At 40.2% G+C, this 23,991-nt stretch overlaps 1 protein-coding gene across 3 annotated transcripts in view; it reads right to left on the minus strand.

The window, feature by feature from the left end:
• Positions 1-23,991, minus strand: part of LOC144784709 (ATP-dependent translocase ABCB1-like) — a 916,046-nt gene that overhangs the window by 740,539 nt on the left and 151,516 nt on the right. For 2 of the 3 annotated variants that reach the window (XM_078663661.1, XM_078663660.1), the window contains exons 4-6: positions 4,377-4,467; positions 4,234-4,291; positions 3,005-3,155 (exon numbers count right to left, since the gene is read on the minus strand). In XM_078663661.1, coding sequence (XP_078519787.1) covers positions 3,005-3,155; positions 4,234-4,291; positions 4,377-4,467 — 300 coding nt within the window. Of the gene's footprint in view, positions 1-3,004; positions 3,156-4,233; positions 4,292-4,376; positions 4,468-23,991 lie in introns of those variants that run through there. The other variant, XM_078663662.1, reaches the window with a different exon arrangement.

The raw sequence follows: 23,991 nt of genomic DNA on the forward strand, positions 1-23,991 counted from the left end.
AGGATATGTTGGAAAACACATCTAACCTCAACATCAATGCAGAGCAATTGGGCCTGAAGTTCAACATGAAGAAATCTGACGTCATGCCATTCAATGTCCCCGAACCTTCACCAATCAAGATAAACCTAGCCATGACTGAATAGTTCACCTACGTAGACGGTACTATCAGAAATGATGGAGGGGCAGACAGTGACATCAAGTGCAGAATGAACAAGGACAGGAATGCCTTAGTATGCTGAGCAATGTGTGGAGGTCAACTCAGTACAGCACCAACACCAAGCTGAAGCTTTACCAGAGCTGCATTCTGTCCACACACTGTTATGGATCAGAATGCTGGTTGATGATGAAAAGCCACTTCACCAAACTGTCAGGCTTCCACACCAGTAACCTGGGAAGAATATTGTGTATTTTATGGCTACAAACCATCTCCAATCGGAAACTGCTCACTGGATGCAAACAAGAGAGCATGGACACCATCCTTATGAGAAATAGATGGAGCTACATAGGACATGCCATCAGAAGAGAACAAGACTGCATTGCTAGAACAGCTCTCCATTGGACCAGATAGATCAAACAGAAGAGAGGTAGGCCAAAGAACACATGAAGGCAACTGTGGAAACAAAAAATAAGATCCTGAACTGAAGTCGGGACCCCATACAGAAACCTTTCGAAGGATAAGAGAAAGGGCAGGTCCTTTGTCGCTGTCCTTCTTGCCAATCAGCATAAAAAGCAGTAAGTGACTTAGTCTTGAAAATGGAATTTGAAATCTTTCTGGTGGATAAGATAGCAGGCTGTATATCTGGGGAGGAATCTACAATGTTGGATAGGTGTTGGATGAGGTCCCAGTGCTACCGCTGGTTTTGGCAGGAATAGCTCAGAGTGTGAAAATTTGAAATTCGCAACCTAGGGATTCCTTTCACCAGCCACATACTTTTTATTCCTTCGCCGATTCAAAATGTTTCCCTTCCCCCAGGAGTTTTAAAGCAAACCGCCCACACAGAATTCTGTTTGTATTTCCAAACCAAAGCAAATCTCAATTTGTATAGGATGGTAACCAGAAGTAATCCAAAGCTTTACAATGTGCAGCCTTGCATTACTTTAGGTTGATGAGGCATTCCATGATTAGTACATGGGCATTCCTATGTAATCACCCATGGGTTTTAATGCAGATCCAAATCCACAAAGAAATATGGACAGGTATTTGTGACAAAATCCTGCACCACCTTAAAGGCATTTTCTCTATTTTCATGTGCCCTGTATTCTGCAGCATTCATCCAAAGAGTCAAACACATGAAAGCATAGTTTTTGTATAGGGAGGGACCTCTTCCTGCACAAAGAGTACAATTGGCACAACACAGAACATCTTGCACTTAATGCTGTAAGTGGCAGGATAAAGTACACCAGGGCTTGAAAAGAGCAGAACAGCATTACATCTTACTAGATATGGTGCAATTCTGCTCTCTTCACGCAGTAAAGCAACTTTGCTTGCTGTTCTGAGACCATAGTCTCCTTTTCTAGCTCTGAAAACGTCAGTGGGGCAAAGGTGCAGGATGTGTCTGTTGAAGTCTCTGTGAGGCTGGATACCTTCTTACTGAGGTACCGCTGAAACTGATCAGCTGCTGCTGAGAAGCAAATAGCGGGAGAAACCTGTTTCTTCAACCCTGCGAGGTCATGGTTTGGGTGGATCAGCTTAGCAGGTTTGTCTCAGTCCATCAGAGTTCTTGATGTCCTGCCACTAGCAGGATTCACGTCAGACTCAGTTGATACTTGTCATAGGGGCACTTCAGAGAAAAAGGACTCTTGCAGATTGGTATGTCCCAGTAGCCAGATTGGAGGCCAGAAAACTGACCCTTGAAGTCTACTTCTTTGTTCTCGGTACAATTGGGAGCAGGTTCAGTACTTCATGTCTCCTCACAGGTCTCAAAAGCAGGTACAGTCTTTTTTCAGTTCCCCCACAGGCCCAGAGTGTTCTGAAGAAGGCATCTTGGTGTGCCACATTTATGCCTGTCACTAGCTTGTGTGTAGGTGACTTCTGGCCATCCGAACAGGGTAAAAGATCCTAGGGTAACCATCTCCACTTTTGCAACAGTTCTTGTGTGCACAACTGCAAACAATCCCTTACTCACAAAATACAAAATGGAGAAACCCTTATTGTATAGAGCCTGTGTACCCACCCAGAAATGATATCAAGGTAGTAGGGCAGCGTTTCCTCTGTGGTCACTCCAAATAGGTTCTGGGGCATATCCACCCTCCCCACTGGGTGGTGTGGTGTCCGTTTGATTAACAAGACAAAGGCAGGGCTTGTTCACGTGTCATCTGATTACTGATTGGAACAGGGGAGGCCCCTTTGAAGTACATTAAGTTTTGGGGCACAGCCCAACTGCTCTTCCTACCTGGGAAACAAATAAACCTCATCAAGGCTATTCATCAGCTGAGTGACAGTTGAGGGCTAGTGCAAATTAGCTAAGAGGATATTCAGGCAGGGAAAATGTAACTTTTTAAAAGTCACTTTTCAAATATCAAACTTCACTTTCATGTCAGGCTGGTAATAATTATCAGCAATATTTGTTTAGTCATTTTTCTGCCAGGTCCCTAGCATGAGATAGTAGAATGAATATTTAATATATTTTTGGGATACTATATACAATGCACATGCATTGAGGCCTAGTGCAGAGTAAAAACAAATTAAGGTGACAACACAAAAAGAGGCACTTTGTTGCTTTACTTTATGAACTTAATATCTGCAAAGCATACATAACATAATTTTTCCTATAGATTTGTGGGTGCTTCTTAGTAGTTTTACATAATAGAATTGTGTTTTGCAATTCATTTAGAAATTAACTTTAAACCTTGAAATAATTCAAAGTACATTACAAAGAATGACTGTGTACTACATTGATGGGCTACATTTGACCACTTTGTCAGCTTGTAGATTACATCGAAATAACTCAATAGCAGTGAATATGTGTAATGAATAGTTCAGTGTCCTTAGATAGATATTTACCTTCAGATGAATTTGTAATACTGTTCTTGATAAAAATGTCCATCATCTGGCCAAAGATGATAAATCTAATGGGCAGGCCAAGGCCATTGATGAGTGCACAAATTAAGCCCACTATCATTAAGACAATATCAAAGGCATCAGCGAACCTAAACTGAAAAATAAATAAAAATGTAAGTAGTTATAGATGTCAATTTACATAGTAATAAACTATACAATATCATACATATACTTGAACATTTCTGCTTTTATTCTAATGTTGACGTTTCTTCACAGACACTTCTTCAATCTTCGTCATTGATTGTGGAGTGGGCAGTAATGGACTAAACTAAAACAGCAAACATCCCACCACCTCTGCAGTCCCCTGTCCAACATTGAGTATGGTAAAAGGCTGCCTTCTCTATGGCAGAGCCACCCCAGGCTTCTTTTTTATATCAACAATAAGGGGAACTCTGAATTTGGTTTTGATCCATCCAACCTGCTTAGGGTTGGTGGATTGCTGTACATTGTGGTAGTTCCTATTCTCCGAAAGCTTACAAGTAAGCAATGATACTTTTTCACTTCTTACTGTGAGTAAACTCCCATCATGTCAGGGACACATAATGTGAGTAGTGGAAATAGAGACCGATGCTGGAGTGCATTTCTAGTCACCATACTGGCTATGGATTTTACACCCTGCAGGACAAGAATGGTAGAACCGCAATAATGGAAGAGTTTTTTCAAAGGAATGGCTCACCATAAAATCAAGAACAACCTCTGAGGATAAAGCAATGGCAGGGAAATTTAAATGTGACAGGACTAACTTCTATATTTGTGCTGGAGGTGTTTCCTATACCACAGTGGGATCTGCACACCCTGCCTCCCACCTCAAAAAGAACCTTACGCATACATTTAGGTTTGAGATATAAGACAACTTGGTTTTTTGTTTTTTTTTCTCTTCCCCTTTGTAATATCTGTTTTTGTGTTGTTCTTTGTTGTAGTGCTGTGTGGAGTGCAAAATATAATTTTTGCGTATATAATTGTAGACATAGATAAAGATTAATTAATTAAAAGGATTATACTAAACGGTCCTGTGAAATGGAGTTTCTGCCATTGTTACATTTATTGAGGTTATATTTATGTGATTAGTCTGAACTTCTTCCTAGATTTTGTGTTACTTAAATATATGTATTTAATTAATTTCCTCACATACGTAAAATATTATTAAACAACTCCTCAAGCATTGAACTTACTAGCTCCAGAAATCCAACCATATTTTTCTTTGACTCTATGGTATTGCCATTTTCATCACTAGAATGAAAAATACATACATAAAGTGAAACCCTAGCTTTTGATTTCACATTCTGATCAGCATGCAAAATTAAAATACTTAAACCTGTTCTTGATTCTTGTCTCTTTTACATTTTCCATACAATTTTCATCATTGTTGAAGTCTGGGTTTTCATAACATTTTCCTGGATATGTGTCTGTGGAAACAAAATATATAAGATCATGTTGTTTTGTAAAATCTTCACACACATTTGAAATAGGCACTTCTATTAAACAAGTCTAACTAAACTTTGTAAAATATTCAAAATAATGGAAATGATGCTTTGAACAGTTTGCCACTCTTTTGTTGGATTGAAATGGATAACTGGATACCTTCAAGGGTTATCAGCCAAGCTCTACTAATCTGATTGATTAATTTATTGATTGATTTGCTTTTTTGAACAACTTATATTTCCATCCATATAGCAGGTTGAATATGTTAACATACGTGATTTATCAATAGACTTTGATCATTTAGCAATACGTCATATTTCTGTTTCTTCAAATGGTTTTATAATAAAGCATGGATACAAATTTAAATTTAGTTAGGATTTTAATTTAGTTAATCATGATTGCATTGCTCTAAATACTAGCCTGAATAGTTTAGAAATTGCCTGGGAATTTGCAAAGATTGAACTGAGTCATGAAAAATGGTTTACTGAGAGCATGTGGAGAGGATGCCAATCCATTGACAGAGTATATTTTCCATGGAATTTAAACCTCCGCTTGAGGCTAATGCCATATAAAATATGCAAATCTTCAGGAGCCTTGCAACAACTCCCATTTCAAGAACCAACAGATCATAATTACCCAATCATCTATTAAAAATGCTCAGATAAAATCTATTGCTTGAGCTAAAGCATTCAGAGACCGTTAGTAATAAGTACAATAAATCCTCGATTGATAAAAATGTAGACTTGGTCAACAGGCAACTTGTGCTATTCCTTTTCATCATCATTGATATATGTGCACTCCCACACATCCACAATTAGTTCAGCAACCTATTGGGCATTTTTACCATAATTTCACACAACATAGCAAGCCTACTTGCTGCACCATGCTGCATAAAAGGGAAAGAGCAGGAATGCACCATAGTTAACATTATACAGCACATTCCAGTCCTTTCCTTGCCCTGGTATACAATGGGCTTCCTTGTACCAACACAAGCTCCCTTGCACCATGGTGCAAGAGGGCCTGCAAATGCAGACAGGATTGTTTTTGTGCAGGAAGGGGCAGCTTCCTGCACAAACAATCCTCTGGGTCATTTTCCTCTATGTGTGCTGCAGAATGCAGCACACAAGGAAAGTGTAAACAAACAAGGAGATATAAAGGTATTTCTCCTCTGTAAGTCTCACCTGGGGAAGCATATCAATTGATAAATTCCCAGGTCTGTCAGAAATGGTAAGTATGGGATTGCACCAAAATAAATGGGTGGCTGCATGGGAACACCCATGCTCCACCCATGGAATTCCTCCCTGGGGCGGAGTAATTCAATTTATAAAGCCACATAAGGCCAGATAAGGTAGCCTTACATTGCTTGATATTCTGTCTTGGTTGTTGCACCACCCTTGTGTGGTGCAAGTGGGATGCACTGATTGATAAATATGCCCCTAAATATGCAACTATCCACTGTGATAAATTGGGTTGGTGGTTGAGTGCTCAAGCAACAGCGACAATCCTTATCTTGGTGAACCACAAAAATCACAAAATTAACCTTTACTTAACCATAAATTGGCACAAGCATCAACAATGCCTTTTGCGATTCCTTATTAGCGAAAAATAAGGTTTCGCTAATAAGGAATAGCAAAAGGCTATGCATGTAGAAATCGCTTAAAAAAATAGCGATTTCTAAACATTCCTTAATTGCGACTCACAAATTGCGAGTCGCAATTAAGGAATAACTCCCCATTCATTCCTATGGGCCTAGAGGCCTATTGGAATGAACGGGAAGACATTCTCAATTTGCGATTCTCAATTAGAGAATCGTAAATTTAGAATGCAATTTCAAGGGTGCCAGGGTGTCAAAAGGACACTCTGTTGCACCCCTGATATCTGCATATGAGTATATCTTGCACACACACATGCCCCAAGGGCGTGTGTGTGTGTAAAATGGAAAGTTTTTGCAAATTACCATGAAGTTTAACTTCATGGTAATTTGCTCCCCCTATTAGCGAAATCACTAATTTATTTACTTTAATGCATTGCATTTAATGAATCTCAATTGGAGATTCCTTAAATGCTATCGCAATTTAAATAATCGCAATTTAGAGATTACTTAAATTGCAAGTTTTGCATTTGGGATGATGCATTCCAAATGCAAAAATACCGGTCGCAAAGGGGCAGATTCTGAGATTCTGCCCGTATTCGACCGGTTTTGCTTTGATGCATGTGGGCCTTAGTGTTTTGACACAAAGCAGTCAGGCTTAACTTAAAAGCAACATGTAAAGTATTCATGCAGAAAGAAAACAGTAATAAAGTGAAAACACAATTTGGTAAAATAGAGTAAGCTGTAATAAAGTATTTGACACCAAAATAACAAGAATCTAATCAGTAGAATTAGAGTTATCAATTTTCAAAGTACAATGGAAGACCGACTGCCTAAAAGATCACGGCACCAACCGCAGATATCTAGTTGTGGAATACCGGATCAAAGTAAAAAAATGTGGCAGACTGTGTTAGAGTACCGGTCAGATCCAAAAAATGGATTGGGCCATTCCGTCGCTTACCTTCAGACTGAGAAGGTAATGTTCAGTGAGGCAACGATGCCGACTGTGTCGGAAGAGGAGGCACCATTGTCAGGGAGTTGCGGGATGAAGTCATAGCGAAGATTTCTACATTCAGACTCAGTCTCTTTTTTGGAAGTTGAAATCTCCAGCAGGATGAAGCTTGAGGCTGTAGCTGACAAGAGTTCCATTAGGCTGTAGAAGAAAGTAGCGAGCGACTGGAGATGCACATTGGGTGGATAGACAAGCAGGTTGTTTATTGTCTCCTCTTGGTACTCAGAACTGATTTTAGCCAGAAGTCCCACATTTTGGATTTTGGCTATCTGGGAATGTTTAGCACTACCACCAAGAGTCCAGGACTGAAGGGGCACCACTTGGAAGATTAGGACTCTCAGACTGGGTTTAGATACGGGTTCAAAATGGTTGGAGCCTTTTCTGTCCCTGGGACTCTGATCAAGAGGCCAGACAACTACACCATGGGGTCACCCTGACAGACCTGGGTTCAGTAGTAGAAAAGGGCTGAAACAGCAGGACAGTCCCCTGAGGGTTCAAGGCAGGCTTTAGACAGCAAAGCAGTTGTGTGAGGTGCAGCAAAGCAGTCCTCTGAAGTAAAAAGCAGGCCATAGCAGCAGGCCATCATCAGAGTCCTTCCAATGGTCCCGAAATTAAACAGAAGAGTGAGTCTGAGGGTCCTATTTATTTATCTAGTTCCTTCTATAAAGTAGGTGAAGTTTCTAGATAATTCCCTTTGAGGTTCTTGAAGTTTACTGTCTCCCTTTCCCTGGCTGTTTGCATGAATATGCAGTGGGAGCAAGTCCTTTTCTTTGAGGCAGGGCACAGCCTAGTCAGTGGGAATGCGCACTGCTCGAACTCCCATCCTGCCAATTGATGGCTCATCCATGCACTCCCTTTATTGTGTGACTGTCTGGAAGGAATAGACAAGTCCAACTGCCACCTACAACCCGTCATGTGACCCTGCAACTTTCAAAATGTGGCATTTTCAAAATTAAAACTTAAAATCTGACCTTTTCATTAAAGAAGGTTTTAAAATATAATTTTGCAGACACCAAACATGAAAGGTTTACCTGTTCCATATATAACGTTAACACTTATTAAATGTAATGTTCCTATGGGGGAGGTAGGCCTCATATTATTGAAAAACAAATGTAGGAGTTTTTCACTACCAGGACATATAAAACTTAAAAGTACATTTCTGACCTTTCAATTAAAATGCACTGTGACCTATGGGCTGCCTTGGGCCTATCTATGTGGTGACATATATGCAATAAAAAGGGAGTTTAAGGCTTGGCAAGGGGGGTATATGGTGAAGTTTGATTATTAGTTTGAATCTGCAATCAGGCTACAATGTCTAGGGCATGTTTTAAAGGCTACCTAATTGAGTGGCACAATATGTGCTGCAGGCCGAATAGTAACATTTAATTTACATGCCCTGTGTATGAGGTGAACCATTTTTGTATGTACTTATGAGTAAAATAAATACGCCAGTCAAGTGTAAGCCAATGCTACCATGTTTTAGGAAGTGAGCACAATCAGACTTTTTTATATTGTGTTGTTAAAGATTTCTTAGCACATAAAATGGGTGGGTTAGCAGGCTTTGTAAGGTTAGATTTTATAGATAAAATACATGCGCGTATTGGTGGAATCTACTCAATATCAAATTGCCAAATACCAGATGATCTTGAGAAAATAGATGTAAAATGGCAACTGAAGCTGAACACCCGTCAAGACACTTTTCGTCTTGCATTTTGCCTTGCTCACAAATACCTGTTGTAATCTAAGTTACAGGCCCAATTATATAAGACTGGATTTTTTCTTTACATCGCCCCGAACAAAATAGCAAAATAGGGAACTGGAAGGGAAACAATGTCTCCCAGATGCTCCGAGTATTCTGCAGACCACAAACACATGTTTGCAACATGTTCAAATGTAAAACCTTTATTAAAGGAAGTACAACAATTTTTAGGAGTAGTACTGGCACTAGATATTCAACTCACCCCAACAACCATAATGATAGGCCTATTTGAAACCATCAGTAGCAAGGCACCGGGCGCTTAAATATTTTTTGCTATGACCATCTATAGGATCTGTCTGGCTTCACATTGGAAAGATCCGAACACTCCTTCGTTCGCACAAAGGCTGGCCAGGCTGCTGGCTACATGTAAATTAGAGAGCGCCATCTGTGCTAAAAAAGGTAGACGTGCACAGAAGAAAGGGTTCGAGATTTGGGAACCTTTAATGAAATGGTTAGATGGTGTAAATGTACAGACTGTATAGGACTGTTTTTGGTAGAATGTTTAAATATAGAAAAGCCCTATGGATTTTTCTTTTATCCTTTTTCTGCGGAAAAATTGAAATTCTTTTCCTTTTTTTTCCTCTTTGTTTCGACATTTTTCTTTCTTTCTCATTTTTCTTCTCTTGTTTGAAACATGTATAACAGTATTGTATATACCAGTGAATAGTGACAGATACCCTACTGTTTATGATTATAACTGGGTTGTATAGATTGGTGTCGGGTGGGGGGTGGGGTTGGCACTGTCATGAATTACTTTGAATATATGGAATGTTTTTGCTGCATTTTGAAAAATAAATTTATTTAAAAAAAATGTTTTAAAAAAGGAAGTGAGCACAAGCACTTCAGCACTGGTTAGCAGTGGTGAAGGGCATATAGTTTTAAAGCCAACAAAAAATGAATTCAGAAAACATAGGAGGTGTGAAGGTAAAAGGATTGGGGGTGACCCTGCAGAGAGGGCCAAGTCCAACATCAACCAAAAGCCTTGCACATAAAAGTGTGCCTCTCAAGGGCAGGAAACTCGTGTAGTTCTTAGAATGTTTAACATGCAAAAACATGTGGACTATATTAAGGCCATACCAGAAGGGGAGATATTCAAATATTAGGAACAAAACCCTCTGCCGCATTTTGTTTGTTCTAAGCCTTATAATCATGTAAGTAAACAAGCTGATAATATGAATAGTGTGTGGATAGCTGTGTAGTAAAGTATTATGGATTCGTGCTTTCATATCAAGTTATTGACTATCTTAAGTAAAGATGTATGAACTCTTTGTTGTGGTAATGTCTGCATTGCACATTTTTAGGCCTTAATCCAAACTCATAAGGGATGTTTTAAAGAAGACTTGTTACCTAAAATCGAAATTATATGTCCCAGCTGAGCTCTCATTCCAACTCTCACCAAAATAAAAGTTCAGTATAGCAGGACAGTGTTATTTCTCTATGTCAATTCAGTCTGATGCAGCAATCAGACCCCCCGTGATATAGCGGCATGGATTAGCAAATTTATCGTCACAAATATGGAAATTTAGCGGCACAAATATGGACAGCAAGGAGGAGGAAACAGACAAGCCTAACCATAAATAACCCTGAGCAAACCCAGCTGACAGGATTAAACCATCTAAATTAACCCAGCCATGCACCAACTAACCAGGCACCCTCTGGCACAACACCAAAATACCAGCCTAACACACCACCCCCTAAAATTATCTAACAAGGATACTCAATGCTGTGTAATGCACAAATTAAACAAAATAACTCAATGGACTGCATAAACATACAAGAGTGACCAGATTGGCATCGTGAATAAAACAGCCCAACCCTATGGAGATCACCCCAACCTACGGAATAGATAAAGAACCCGCCAATCATGTGGAATGCAAAAGGCAATCCAACCCTCTGAACACAAGCAAATCAGCAGGACTCTGCAAAATACCCCCAAAAAAGTCACAAACTCGTTTGAACACACAAACACATTCATTCCACTCATTAGAGCACAGAAATGAACCACTCTGACCCCGTGAAACAGAACGTCTGCCCACCTTATAGAACACAAAGTACTAGATGGGAGTCCTACAGTAACCATGACGCATATAAACCATTAACAAATCAAGTAATTAAGATTGAAAAGGTAGCTTCACCATATGATCAGATGATATTTGGCAAACCAATGAACCACAACAATGCTCACTTACAATCAGTTAAGCTAGCACTGGAGAGCATTGGTGTCAAGCAGCTATGAGTTGATTTCGCAGGCACTTTTGTACAAATTGCGGCATTTTTACAAAAGTGCCGATTTCGCAGGCACTATCATAAGAATCGCAGCATTTTTACAAAAGTGCCGATTTCGCAGCAAACCGCGAAATCGCAAAATCCTGGAGGGTCTGAGCAATGAGGAATCCATATTCATCACATAAAAGGTTTCCATTTATTTGATACAGAAATAGCGCTGCTTCAGAACAGGAAATGCAGCTTTATTTCGACCGTAGTGTCATGTAAACAGGTACAACAAAGCATTCATAATTTAACTACTGAATAGATCTTACAAGTCAAACTGTATCAGTGTGTAAAAATAAGAAAAACAGCCGTTAATCGTTTCATCCAAGAAGGGGTCTTGTCGTTGGTAATCCATGGAACCACATAACATACACTATGTACAGTGGTAACATGATATATGATATAATAAATACCACTACACAAAATGTCACAAATCGAAAGACAAACCATACAACACAGGATTAATCAAATGGTGGGTAGCTATTATAAACATCAGACCAATAAAATCAGGCATGTGATAAAATCATTCATAAATGAATGGGAAAAAAGGTTAAAAAGTTATTATATAAAATGCAAATAGTAAACATTTCACACCGTGGAATTCAATTAATACCCTATAAAAATCAAATGAATACTGCAACAGAGTGGAAATCTGGCAGCAAAGGAGCATGATTATTCTATATTAATGCAGTTTTTGATCTGATGCACCAAGTCCACTAGGGGAATAACATAGCCAAGCGAGGGATCAGTCCTCAAAATTCTTAAAGCTTTGCCACTTTGCCTAGTGCTCAAGTTCTTACATAAAGGCACTAGCTAGATCTTTCACGGGATGGCATAGGCATATCATACAAAAAGAACAAGTGGATTGGTTTCTATATGTTCACCTTAATATGGGCAATTGTTATCTCCCAAATCTGACCAATTTGAAGTAAAGGATTTTAACGGTAAGGAGCCTACCCTAAATTGGAAATAGAGTTTTCAACCAGTATCCAAATATGGTTCATGTTTGGGACGAGGTTTAGCTAACACAAACCCCCTAGTCAGCGTGGTACTATCGCTCAGCCTGCTGGTTTTTTGACCCACCATGTCCAAGAATTTGCTCTTCAGTTCAGCTTTAGGCACAGGTAATAGGTTACTCGGGTTCTCCTATATATTGTTCAAACCCATTGAAGCCAGTGATCCCCTTGATGTCACTCAGCCACCTTATTTTATGGTAGCGATCAGCAGCTAGGACGTCCCCGAGGCCACTTGCAAAGGTGGTTAACTCGGCCGTGACCCAAATTCGGCGCCAATATACCAGGATATGGAGCCTTGCTATATCTGCTTGAGGATGCCTTGCCATGTCACTTAGCAATGGGAGTGAGGAAGTACTCTTGGGAAGACTAGGAATCTCACAAAAAACTCATTATTAGTGATGGTCAGCTGTGTACAATTTCCATACCCCCATAGTTCAGAGCCATGAAGAACTGAGCTAATTACCTTGGCATTATATATCTGTATTATAGGACTAACTGGTTTAGTCAAGGACAAGCTAAATTCTTTGCTGGAGGCACCTGCTAGCATTATGTGTTTTAATGCAATTTTTTCGATATGGGATCTCCATTTCATCCTTTTCTCCATGGTGACACCTAGGGACGTAAATGCATCTACGTCCTCCAGTGCCACGCCCTCCATGGTCATTTTCCCTGGTATGATCGATGTATGGTATGATCGATGTTTATTAAAATTTGTTTTGTCTGCATTGATCATAAGTTTTCAAAAATCTTCAAACAGGGCCAGCGAACGCTGTAGTCCTCTCGGGGTTTTAAAAATAAGGTTATTGTCTACAAACATGAGAATTGGGAGCTTGGAGCCAGCAAGGAATGGGGCATCAGTAGGTGTTGAGGCTAGAACAGGAAATGTTATTACACTGATTTCATTAATTCTGTCAAGATCAATTTTTCAGAGCAATAGAGAGCGAAATAAGTAATTATTTCTAAGTAACCCCTGACAACACACTTTTCTAACAAAAAAGCACCTATTTTCTCCTATTATCCCCAACTAATAGGAATAAAATTCAAAGTTAAAGTTTGCATTTTGATTAATTTTGTATTGCCAAAATCGAATAGGAAATACCAAGCATTTCTACAAAACAGGATATTGGGCATTTAGAGCTCAATACAAATCAAAAAAACTCTGTGGTAACTTGGTCAGGGAGCCAGGAACTAGCTCATAAAGGGGTCGATTCCAATTCGGGAAACTAATCCGTACGATGATTCGAATCCGTAGCCCTTTCCGTATGAATTGTACAAATCCGTCCGAATCGCGTAGTATGATCCGAATCTTTGCGAACCGTGCAAAAAAGCAAGGGAAAATCCGCACAATACGGACTCTTACAGTGAACCCTATGAATTATAAACATGCTGTACGACCCGACAAGTACGATCCAGACCGGGGAACGAGAACGCGATTCGTACGGAAAACGTCGTATGAGCAATTCGTACGGAGAACCACACAATCACATACGCGCCGTACCCCTGCAATCATGGGGTGTACGCACCGTACACCTATGCACTGTACCGCTGTGCACTGTACCCCTATGCGCTGTACCCCTATGTACCGTACCCCTACGCACCGTTCCCCTACGCACCGTACCCCTGCAATCATGGGGTATACTCGCGTACCCGGGGTGGTCCGTTTCGTATGCGGTTCGAGTCGAAATCTGCTTTTACGGACGTTTTGAGCTCCCATAGGAAAAGAGTTTTACGGAATGTTGATGTGACGAATCGTAATTGCTGGGTCGGCAAATGCTGCTGAAATCCGTATGGACGTCACGTACTGCGTGTTCCGAATGCGATTAGTACGGATCTTGAAGTCGTATGGTCTTTCGTACGATTTGTACGGAGATCTGCTTTGGGTTCGGATCGCACTTCATCGTACGTACGGGGACTTTTAAGGGTACGATTCGTATGGGAAATATGCTCCGTACGGCTATTCGTAGGGGATTTTAATCGAATCGGAATCGGCCCTATAGTGTGGTGTGACAGTTGAGACAAAATACAGTATACAACATTTCCCCAAATAAAAATGGAATGCACAGCCAGAGTTATACTGTATAAAACAAGAAATATTTTTTATAATTGTGAGAATGCCGATTCTGAACCACTTTAACTTCATAGAATTTTTTATTTTGTATTTCCTAGAGTTTGTAATTCTCTTGTGCTACAGTCTTACTAATGCAGTCTCTCTCTTAAGAGTCTGCTATAATGGATTTTCAGTGCTCACCAGCACTGCCTACCTTTTTGAATAAGGCCTACTGCTGTACAACTGTGGTAAGAGGCAATGTGCTGGTTATAGGTGTGCAGTTTGTGTAACTTAGCCTACTCTCTATGCACAGGTAGCCCGATGCAGAAAAGACTTGTATTTTACTTAATTATGGCTGTACAGGCTATATAATTTAGTGGAACATTAAAAAAAAGTCTTTATTTTTTTTCTATTGTAAGATTCTGTAATAATTTACTATATTCGTACCATAGGTGAAAGCTACACTACAAAATCACCTTTGCAATCTCTCCATTTAGAGAAAAGATGGAAGTCTCACCTACTAGTATAAAAACAATTCCGAGCGCAAATACATTATTAATCTGCCCATATTTACTTCTTACATATGGGGTGTTGGAATAGTTTCCTGAGTCAAGGCCTAATGGAATTTGAGCTTTGAACTACCCTAAATGGCCAAGATAATTGCTGTGCTCGCCATCATATAAATTCAAGCCTCCCCGTGAAATTTGTCCATTTGCTGAGAATTAGCCGGATCCTGGGAGAGGAAGAGGGTGGGGAGCCAATCTGCATGGTCTCATTATCTCACACTTTTTGGCAAGTCTGGCCATGCCCTTTTTCACAGAAAGAAAGGGAGGCAAACAGACAAATGGCAGTTCCCTTTGCAGCTTTGGAAGCAAAAGATCAGTTTGCTGTAGTATTTAGGAGAGGAACTAAAGTATGGTAATTGGAACTGTACCACTCGGAAGTTGATCTTCCTGAAGTAAGTATGTTTATTTATAGCAAGCTTTATGCACGACAAGGAGCGTGTGACAGCCCATTGGGTCGACCAGAAACTGTCACTGCAGATCAAACCTACCGACCTTGAACACTCCAAGCATGGATCAACATAGACTCACAAATACATTCCGAAACAAAATATGGCATACCAATACAAACCGACTACATCACCTCCCCCTTTTAACAAAACCCAAATTCACAAAATCCAACCCACAATTACTGACCTAAAATTAATATGCAACACTCTTTGAACCTAATTGGAGGTCTACTAAACCAATCCCCCGATTCAGAGCCAGGCAAGAGAAAGGCCAAAGTACGCCCTCTAGACTCACTATTTCTTGGTCCACACTCTCACCAGCCGATTCAGCCCCTTTCTCCAACCTGCAGCCAATGAGTCCTGTTCCTTCATAGAATCCTTTCTATGCCTAATTAACGTAGCCTGATCCTGCATCACCTTCACCAACCACCTTTTGTCCCACCATCCTTTTCCATCCAAGAATGCTGCTCCCTTGCTCACCTTGCCAACCTGCACCGGATCAGAAAACAGAGTCCCCTTTCTTTACCTCAGTGGCTTTTTTAACATAACCCAATAACCAACAGATAATTGTATGTCTCCCAGATGTCCTTTTTTATCAAAATTTCTTTCATTCACCACTGCTTCTCTGTCTCTGTCAGCAACACCACCTACACCCACCCCTTCCTTGCCAGCCACTTTCTTATTGCCCTCTAACCAGGAAGGAAATAAAGTTTCTACCTCTAAGTAACTCAAACGGAGTAGTTTCAGTGGTACAGTGCGTGAGGTGTCAATTCCACACCTTCTCCTCCAAATAATTTCCTACTTCTAAATCACGGAAAAAGCAGTTTGAATTTCTTCCTTTAGGATCTTATCAATTAAACAAGAAAATTATAAGTGCACTACTCACACGTGAGTAGCGGATTCCACAAACCCGTTAGAGGCAGACAAATACAAAGCCACTTTCAAGTGCTTTATATCCTGAATTTCCAAAAACATGCAAGTATTTTCAGAAACAAAATGCATCCCGTTATCTGTAGCCAATGCTCTAGGAGCCCCTTCCAACAAAAACACTTTCAAAAAAATCCAATTGCATTATCCTTATCCGCGAGATTCCATGAATTTACAATACATCCACTTTGAATGATTGTCTAGAGCCAAAATCAGATTCCTCATTTCATATGGCAACACATTATACGGCCCGAGAAATCCAAACCAACCTTTTTCCAAGCAGTTCCCGGAAATTTGGTTGGATGTAAAGGAATGTGAGCCAACTTCCAGTGCTTTTCTGATAACAGACATTCCTCAAAACCATCCACTAATCTCCTGACTTGGTATGAAAGGCAGGTCACCAATAGTGCTGTTTTATCTTCATGCTAATTTTAGTAACTCCCAAGTGATCTTCGTTGGCTACCCTAATTATGGAATCTTGTAAGCCTGAAGGAGGAATCAACTTGTCACTCCTCATCACAATGTCATCTTTCACAGAGAGCTCATCCGACACTTAAGCAAAACTCCTCACCTCTGGCCATTTATGCGAATAATACTCCATCCCCTTAGCTAACACAGCATCCTTACAATCATTCCAATCATTCTCTGGCATGACTATCAATAGCATCCACCACAGCCACGCACTATACCTCTCCCTCTACCAAATCCTCCTCATCATCCTTCTCCATCAACATTCTAGATAAACAATCAGCATGATAATTTTTCCCTCCTGGGATGTGCTTCATTTCAGAATTACACTCCTGTAGCTTAGATACCAGTCTGGTCAACCTGGCAGACATGTTGTTAGCTTTAATCTTGCTAAAAATGAAAGTAAGAGGCTGTGACCTGTATAGATTTCAATTTTGTGGCCCAAATATACATTTTAAATTTTTGTGCCGCCCACACAAAAGCCAAAGCCTCACGCTCAACAGTACTGTAGTGTCTCTCGCACTGCTCAATTGATCTAGAGACAAATGCCACTGTTCGCTCCCTGCCATTTAACCTTCTGACTGAGCACCGTCCCCAAGGCTCTCAAGTACAATCATCCCAAATAGAGTGAATAGCTTGAGCTAAAACCATTAGCTCTTTCACCTTTGTAAATATTCTATCCAGTTCTTCCGACCACACAAATTTCTGTCCCTTTTTGAGCAATATGCGTAGAGGCTCCACTATCTGAGCATAGTTACCCAGAAATCTGACATAATACTCCGCCAGTTCTAAGAAAGAGAGGAGTGTTTCCTTATCATTGGGAATTCTTGCCTCCTTGAGTGCTCCGATCACTGAGAACTTAGGTTTGATGCCTTCTCCAGACACTGTGGCCCAAGTATTCCAACTCTCTCACACCACACTTGCATTTATCCATTCTTATAGGCAAACCACAATCCCCAAAAATAGACAACACCTTCTTCAGTAGTTTAAAATGTTCCTGCTTTTTGAAAAAATCTAGATATCATCCAAATGAGCCTGCACAAATTTCATGTTTTGGATCGGAGTATCCATCAGCCTCTGAAATACGCTGTCTGCTGAGGCCAGAAGAAAGGCAAGTCTCAGGAACTTGTATGCTCCAAAAGGTGTTATAAACGTAGTCAAATCCTGAGACTCCCTAGCCAAGAGCACTTGGTGATAGGCCGATTTCAGGTCAATTAGGGAAAACCACTTGGTGCCTCCAAATTCTACAAAAGTTCATGTGTCTTAGGAAGGGGGTGGCAGTCCACCATAATGTTTTTGTTCAGACCTCTGAGATCTACATGCAATCTTATCTTGCTGGTCTTCTTTCAAGCTACCATGATGGGGGCGATCCATTGAGAAAACTCAGTGGGTTGTATAATACCTTGAGTGCACAATCTATTCAGCATAGCCCTTCATTCCTCTCTCATGCTTAACAGCACTGGCTGAACTTAATGTACTACAGGCTGAGTTCCAGGCAATAGCCTAACTTTGTGTTCCACACCTTTCACACCAACCACCTGATCACTAAACACAGATTGATAATTCAGTTAATAATCTCTTAGTATCAACTCCCGACTCCATCACTTTACACAACAAAACTTCCCTCACCCTAACTGGGTAGTCATTCCCTGACAGAAAGTACTGCCCAGTTCCTGCAAGGTCCTTCCATCCCACATTGTTCCTTTGATGGCCACAAACATTTTTGTGCAAATTTCCTGGTCCATAACTTTCACTTTACCCATGAAGAACCCCAACATGTGAATATTATTTTTTAAAAGGTAGAATCTCGCAGAATGGTTATGGGTGAGCCAGAATTCGCCATTAATTTGTTCTCCATTCCTTCAATTTGCACATAGCACAAAGGACATTTAATTTCTATGTTTTTCTCCTTATAAATCAGAGTTAATAAAACATGTTTAAGAGATTCTTAACATAGATCCCTTTCTACATCCATACTGCCCACCTTCACTGGCTTCCTTTGACTTCTACAGACTTTATGAAAATGTCCCATCTTCTTAAAAGTGGAACATCTCTTACCAACAGCCGGACAGCCTGGGAAGTTACTGATTGGAAATTTCGACCCGCACCTATAAAATACATTTTTACTTATTTCTGCACGAATTTCTGAATTTTGTCCTTATCCATCGACCCAATAGCATATAAACCGTCTTCACTATACTCCTCTTGTGTAGAAACCATGTTCACTTTAAATGATGAACCTGCTTGCGTAGCTTTCGATGAAATAACAGACCTTGCTATGCTTAGAGCTAGGTCTATTACCTCAGTTGGAGAAATATTTTTTACAGCTTTGAATACTTTTTGATTTCATTTGAGGCACAATTAAACACAAATTGATCCCCGATGAAGCCACCCGAAGTTAAAAAGGATCCCTTTCCAACATTATATTTGGAGGGTCTGAAAAATTGCTTCTTTAATATAGCTATTGCCTCTAAATAAACATTTCACTGTCTGTCTCCAGACTGACCCAGCGGCAGAGGAATTGGGGGTAAGCTATCGCAAAAAGGCTGCGCCGCCTGTTGCAAGCTTCCAAAAAGCAAAGAAAATTTGGTAGCAGGAGAATACCCTGACACATCGATGGCAAACAAGTTCGTTCCACAGTTCCTAGCGTGCACAAAGTGAGTGATGCCTCAGAGGCTGCGTGAGAATAGCGCAAACCTCCAACAGTTACCAGTGCACGTGAAATGCGCAAAATCAGGCCCAATCTGGCTGAAACAAAAGAAAGAGGTTCTACCAGGCACCTTAACCAGCGAACATCAAAGAGAAAGGCACTGACATCCCTGCAGAGCTCTGCTCGCCAATGCTGAACGCCTGTTCGCAGATTCTTGTCTTCATCAAACAGTACCGACTAGCTGACCCCACAGCATGGAGTTCTTAAGTAGATGAAGCTAAACCTAATTGTCGCCTATTGTGGTAATTAGAAATGTACCACTCGGAAGTCGATCTTCTTGAAGAAAGTAATATTTAGAGTAAGCTTCATCCACTACAAGGAGCTTGTCACAGGCCGAGAGGTCGATCAGCAACTGTTACTGCAGATAGAACCCGCCGACCCTGAACACTCTAAGGACAGGGCAACATAGAATAACAAATACATTCTGAACCAAAACATGGCATTCCAATACAAACCCACTACATAAAGGCTCTGGAAGAGCCATTATTGACCACAGTCTAAATTATCCATAATAAAAATTCCAAAAGGCTGTGCAGGAGTGTGGTGCTTCAATGAAGAACGAGACTGAAGGTAAGGAGAATTAAGAAGTTCAACAGCTTATCACAGTGAGCTGCTGGTAGCAGCACCATCCATCTCCCGTTCTACACAGACCTGCACATAGAACCCTCACATCACAATGCAAGGGTTGCACAAGAAGCTTGTGGCTGAGTACAAGTACATAGGCTACTACATGGCTCTTTCCTTTTGCAACAAAGTTTCCATTTGACATACTTTCAACAATAATTCATATATAGAAAGAAATATAAATACATGTAGCCTAAGTAGGAAAAGTAATACAAATAAATGTAACCTACACTCATCCAATATATCTATGCACACTCCTAAAAGGAAAATATTATCTATTGTATTGCTGATTAACACTATTTACAAAAATAATAAAATCTGAGGACAACCTAAAAGAGTGTCCTGAAATAGACACACGCTGTGCACCTCACAGGTACCTTTCTTTATCTAACGCTGCATCACATACCACAATCTTAGACTGGCTCTGGCAAGAGGAGATTTAGGCTAAGAAAACCAGCATCACCTGTAGACTTCAGTAACTTAGATTCACTAAACATGGGATCTATCCTTTATCGTACAATTTAGTTTTTACCATTATTCGCTCTCCCCACACATTTACTGTTCCACCAATGGCACCTTCCACCTTCACACTACTCCCATTTACTTTCAGGGCTTTAGCAGGAGCACCAAACCTGATACCACCCTTGGAGACAGGAACAGGTTTACACACACAAAATATATAAACAGCCTTTAAATTCTGCATCTTGACTCTGTTTCTATCATCAAAATAGTTTTTGCTTTTTGTAGCATTCTGGAAACTCTTTTCCTGATGTTTTCATCTGAATTATTTCCTTGTCCAGACCGTACCCACTTATTCATCTATGAACACAGGTAGTAGCACTTCTCCCTCATAACAATTCAAATGGAGAGACTCATAATGCAACATGTTAGGGGTACGATAAAACCAAAGCATACTTTTCACTGCATTAGCAACTACACACTTATTAGCAATTACCATTGAATGTATTCCCCCAGCACCTTGTTCATTCTTTCAACTAGAACATTCATTTAGGGATAGTATAAAGAACTCCTAGGATGCTTTACACCACTCACATCTAGGAACATTTTTAATTATTTGGAAATAAACTGGTAATTAAAAGAGACATAAGAGAGGAGTTCCAAATTGAATTGACTTGTCACAGCTGGAACAGAGCACACATTACTTGATCACAATCTATTTCATGATCAATAGCAGGCCACCAGAGAGACAACCTCAAATGTCTTTTTCATAGAGGCCCCTAGGTGACCTTCATGGCCACCTACAATTATGGTATTTCCCAAAGCAATGGGAGGTACAAACTTGTCAGTCCTCAATAGTGGACCATCCCCCACAGATAGCTCTTCTGCTACCTTGACAAAAGACTTAAGGTCAAAATCAAGACTTTTCTCATTTGTGTTACCAGTCTCAATATATTTAATTACCAAGCCAAAAGCAAAATTATTTTTGTTGTCTTCACCACTAAATTCCTTATAATCTTCTTTCCAATCTGATGTTTGTGACAGGAAATCCGCACACCCATCCTTCACACCTGGAATGTATTATGGTTCAAAGTGAAATTGCAAGAACTTAACTGAGAGACGTGCAATAAGATGTTGGGCAATGGATGAGTCCACCAATATCTCTCTATTTAAACAGCAATGGTCAACACACAAGATCAACTCCCCACTCTGCTTGCAAGTCACTACCAAGGGTGACAACCACAGTGAGGACTCTACATGTTCAATTATACCTTTTTTGGATAGCATGTCTAGCTCCTTCTCTAAATATTTGGAAATGCTCAAATGTACACTTTTGAGCTTATGCTTCAATGGCCTGGTTCCCTCCTTTACAATGATTATGTGTTTGACCAACAAAATGCTGTGTAGCACACCCAAGAAAACATACAGGTATCTGCTCATGATGTTTTTTAATGCAAAATCATCTCTAATGGCTAATACCTGCTCCTCAGTTCCAAGTTTGACAATCATGCCAAAGAGTCCCTGGTTAAACCACCCTAGAATATTAAGACCCTTGTTGGCTACATATACTCGTCCTGCTATCCTACAACCTTTAAATTCTTGTATGTCATCAATGTATCCATCCAGGTCAATGCTGCACCCTTCAAAGGACACAGCCTTCCAATCAGGAGGTACTAATGTTCTGTCTGGCCAGACCCTATCAAACAGCTCTCTGGTAACCATAGTTATGTGCTCCAGAATCCACCAGCAATGTTATTGTTTTACTTCCTACTAAGCTATCAACATAAGAATCAATGCATGAGTTGGCATCCCCGGTCTTTATGTCCTCTGACATAACCACTAGGACTATGTCCCTCAAATCTCTTTCGATACGGTCTTCATCATTGACTATGCCCTGATCAGTAATACATTTGACTTAAGATGTCACCTTTGGTCTTTGCATCTGACACACCTTGGCAAAATGCCCACGTTTGTTGCATATCTTACATGCAATGTTTTTTGCCGGACATTGTCTTCTTTCTTCCTTCTTTGGCATGCATTCGATAACCACAGTAGAAATACATCTTGCTGGGAGAAAAATAATTTAGATTTGTCTGGTTGCTTAGCATCTTTTCAGAGTTTGTTCACGCTAGTATTCACAGTCCTCAACTGTTCAGTACTCATGAAGTCCAGTTCCTTTGCAGACACTTGGGAGTTTTCTATACTTTTCGATAATATGTCCAGAAATGTGTAACAAGGCAACGCATAGTGAAAAAATGTTAACCAATACAGTCAAGAAGAAACAAAATAAGTTGCAAGCACTTTACAGTACAGTTATAACTCCTGTTTGCACAACAGTAAACTTGACAGCTGTTATTTACCAATTCTTTGCATCATTTAGCAATATTTCTTATTGAGGAGTCCTCCTGGCTTGCCAATGACAAATGATTCCTTATTTATAAGCAAAACTTATTTTTTTAACATATTAAACCGAAACAACTAATTTCTCCTGGGTTCATGTTCTGTGTCGGTCTTCCATTATCTTTGTTACCTATTAGATAGTGTTCTATAGTGCGCAGTGTGGTTGTAAATATAAGGATTGCTCAGTGCATCCGGTCTTATTATGTGGCTCATTTTGTGTGCTCCTATATTATTGTCTCTCAGGGGTGGTGTTATAGGGGTGGGCTTCACCCTCTCTATTATTTCTCAGCAGCACGGTCCCCCCTAACACTCTCTCCATCCTGCTTTCCTCTGGCCTTCCATGCTCGCACAATTTCGTACCAGGGTTCTGCCAGTGCTCTACGTCTTTTACTGGTTTGGTCGTCTGTGCCAAGGCTCTTTCCTCAGCTCTGGCGCAGGCTGACACTGCCCTAGGGCATATTGTTGCCTACCATCTAAAGGCAATACACCTTTTGGCCAAAATTGGTGCGAGATCCATAAATTTATGTCCCACTTTTTTCACTTTAAACCACAGGATTAGGCCTAACAAGCACATCTCCGCACTGCATGGCGCAGTTTACGCCAATACCTCATTGAGACTATCAACAATTTTAAACCAGTACTTTTGGATAATTGGGCACTCCCATATCATGTCTGCGAATCTTGCATCCAGTGCTCCACATCTCCGGCATTGTCGGTTATCTGTTGTATGGTGAACTGTGTAAATATGAAGTTGGAGTTCCTGGAGATTTTCTTCAGGCTTTTCCTTTTTTTAAAAAATTTCTTTATTGATATTTTTGTCAGCAGATAATCAGAGAAAACGAAAAAAAGACAATCCATCCCATTGAGATAAAATTATACCCATGATCCCCGCTCTCTTATACAAACATTGTTCCATTTACACACATTATAAGTTCATATATTAAATCCATTTTGTCAAGGGAGACCACAGTTTCTGACCCATTAGCTTTTTTCTCCTTCCTTTTGATTTATATACCACAATCTCCAGATGATATGTAGAGAGTAATCTAGTTTACCAGTTGCTGAAGACTGGTGGATCCATATCGAGCCACTGAGATGGTATACAGAGTCAAAAAATAGACATACAAATAAATAAAAATCCTTCCTCTGCAACAGTCCTAAGATTAGTTGAGCTTTCCTGTAACCCTAAAATAACAAGTTCTGCCGAAAGTT

The sequence above is a fragment of the Lissotriton helveticus genome, chromosome 10 (assembly GCF_964261635.1).
Source record: "Lissotriton helveticus chromosome 10, aLisHel1.1, whole genome shotgun sequence".
Lineage (NCBI taxonomy): Eukaryota > Metazoa > Chordata > Amphibia > Caudata > Salamandridae > Lissotriton > Lissotriton helveticus.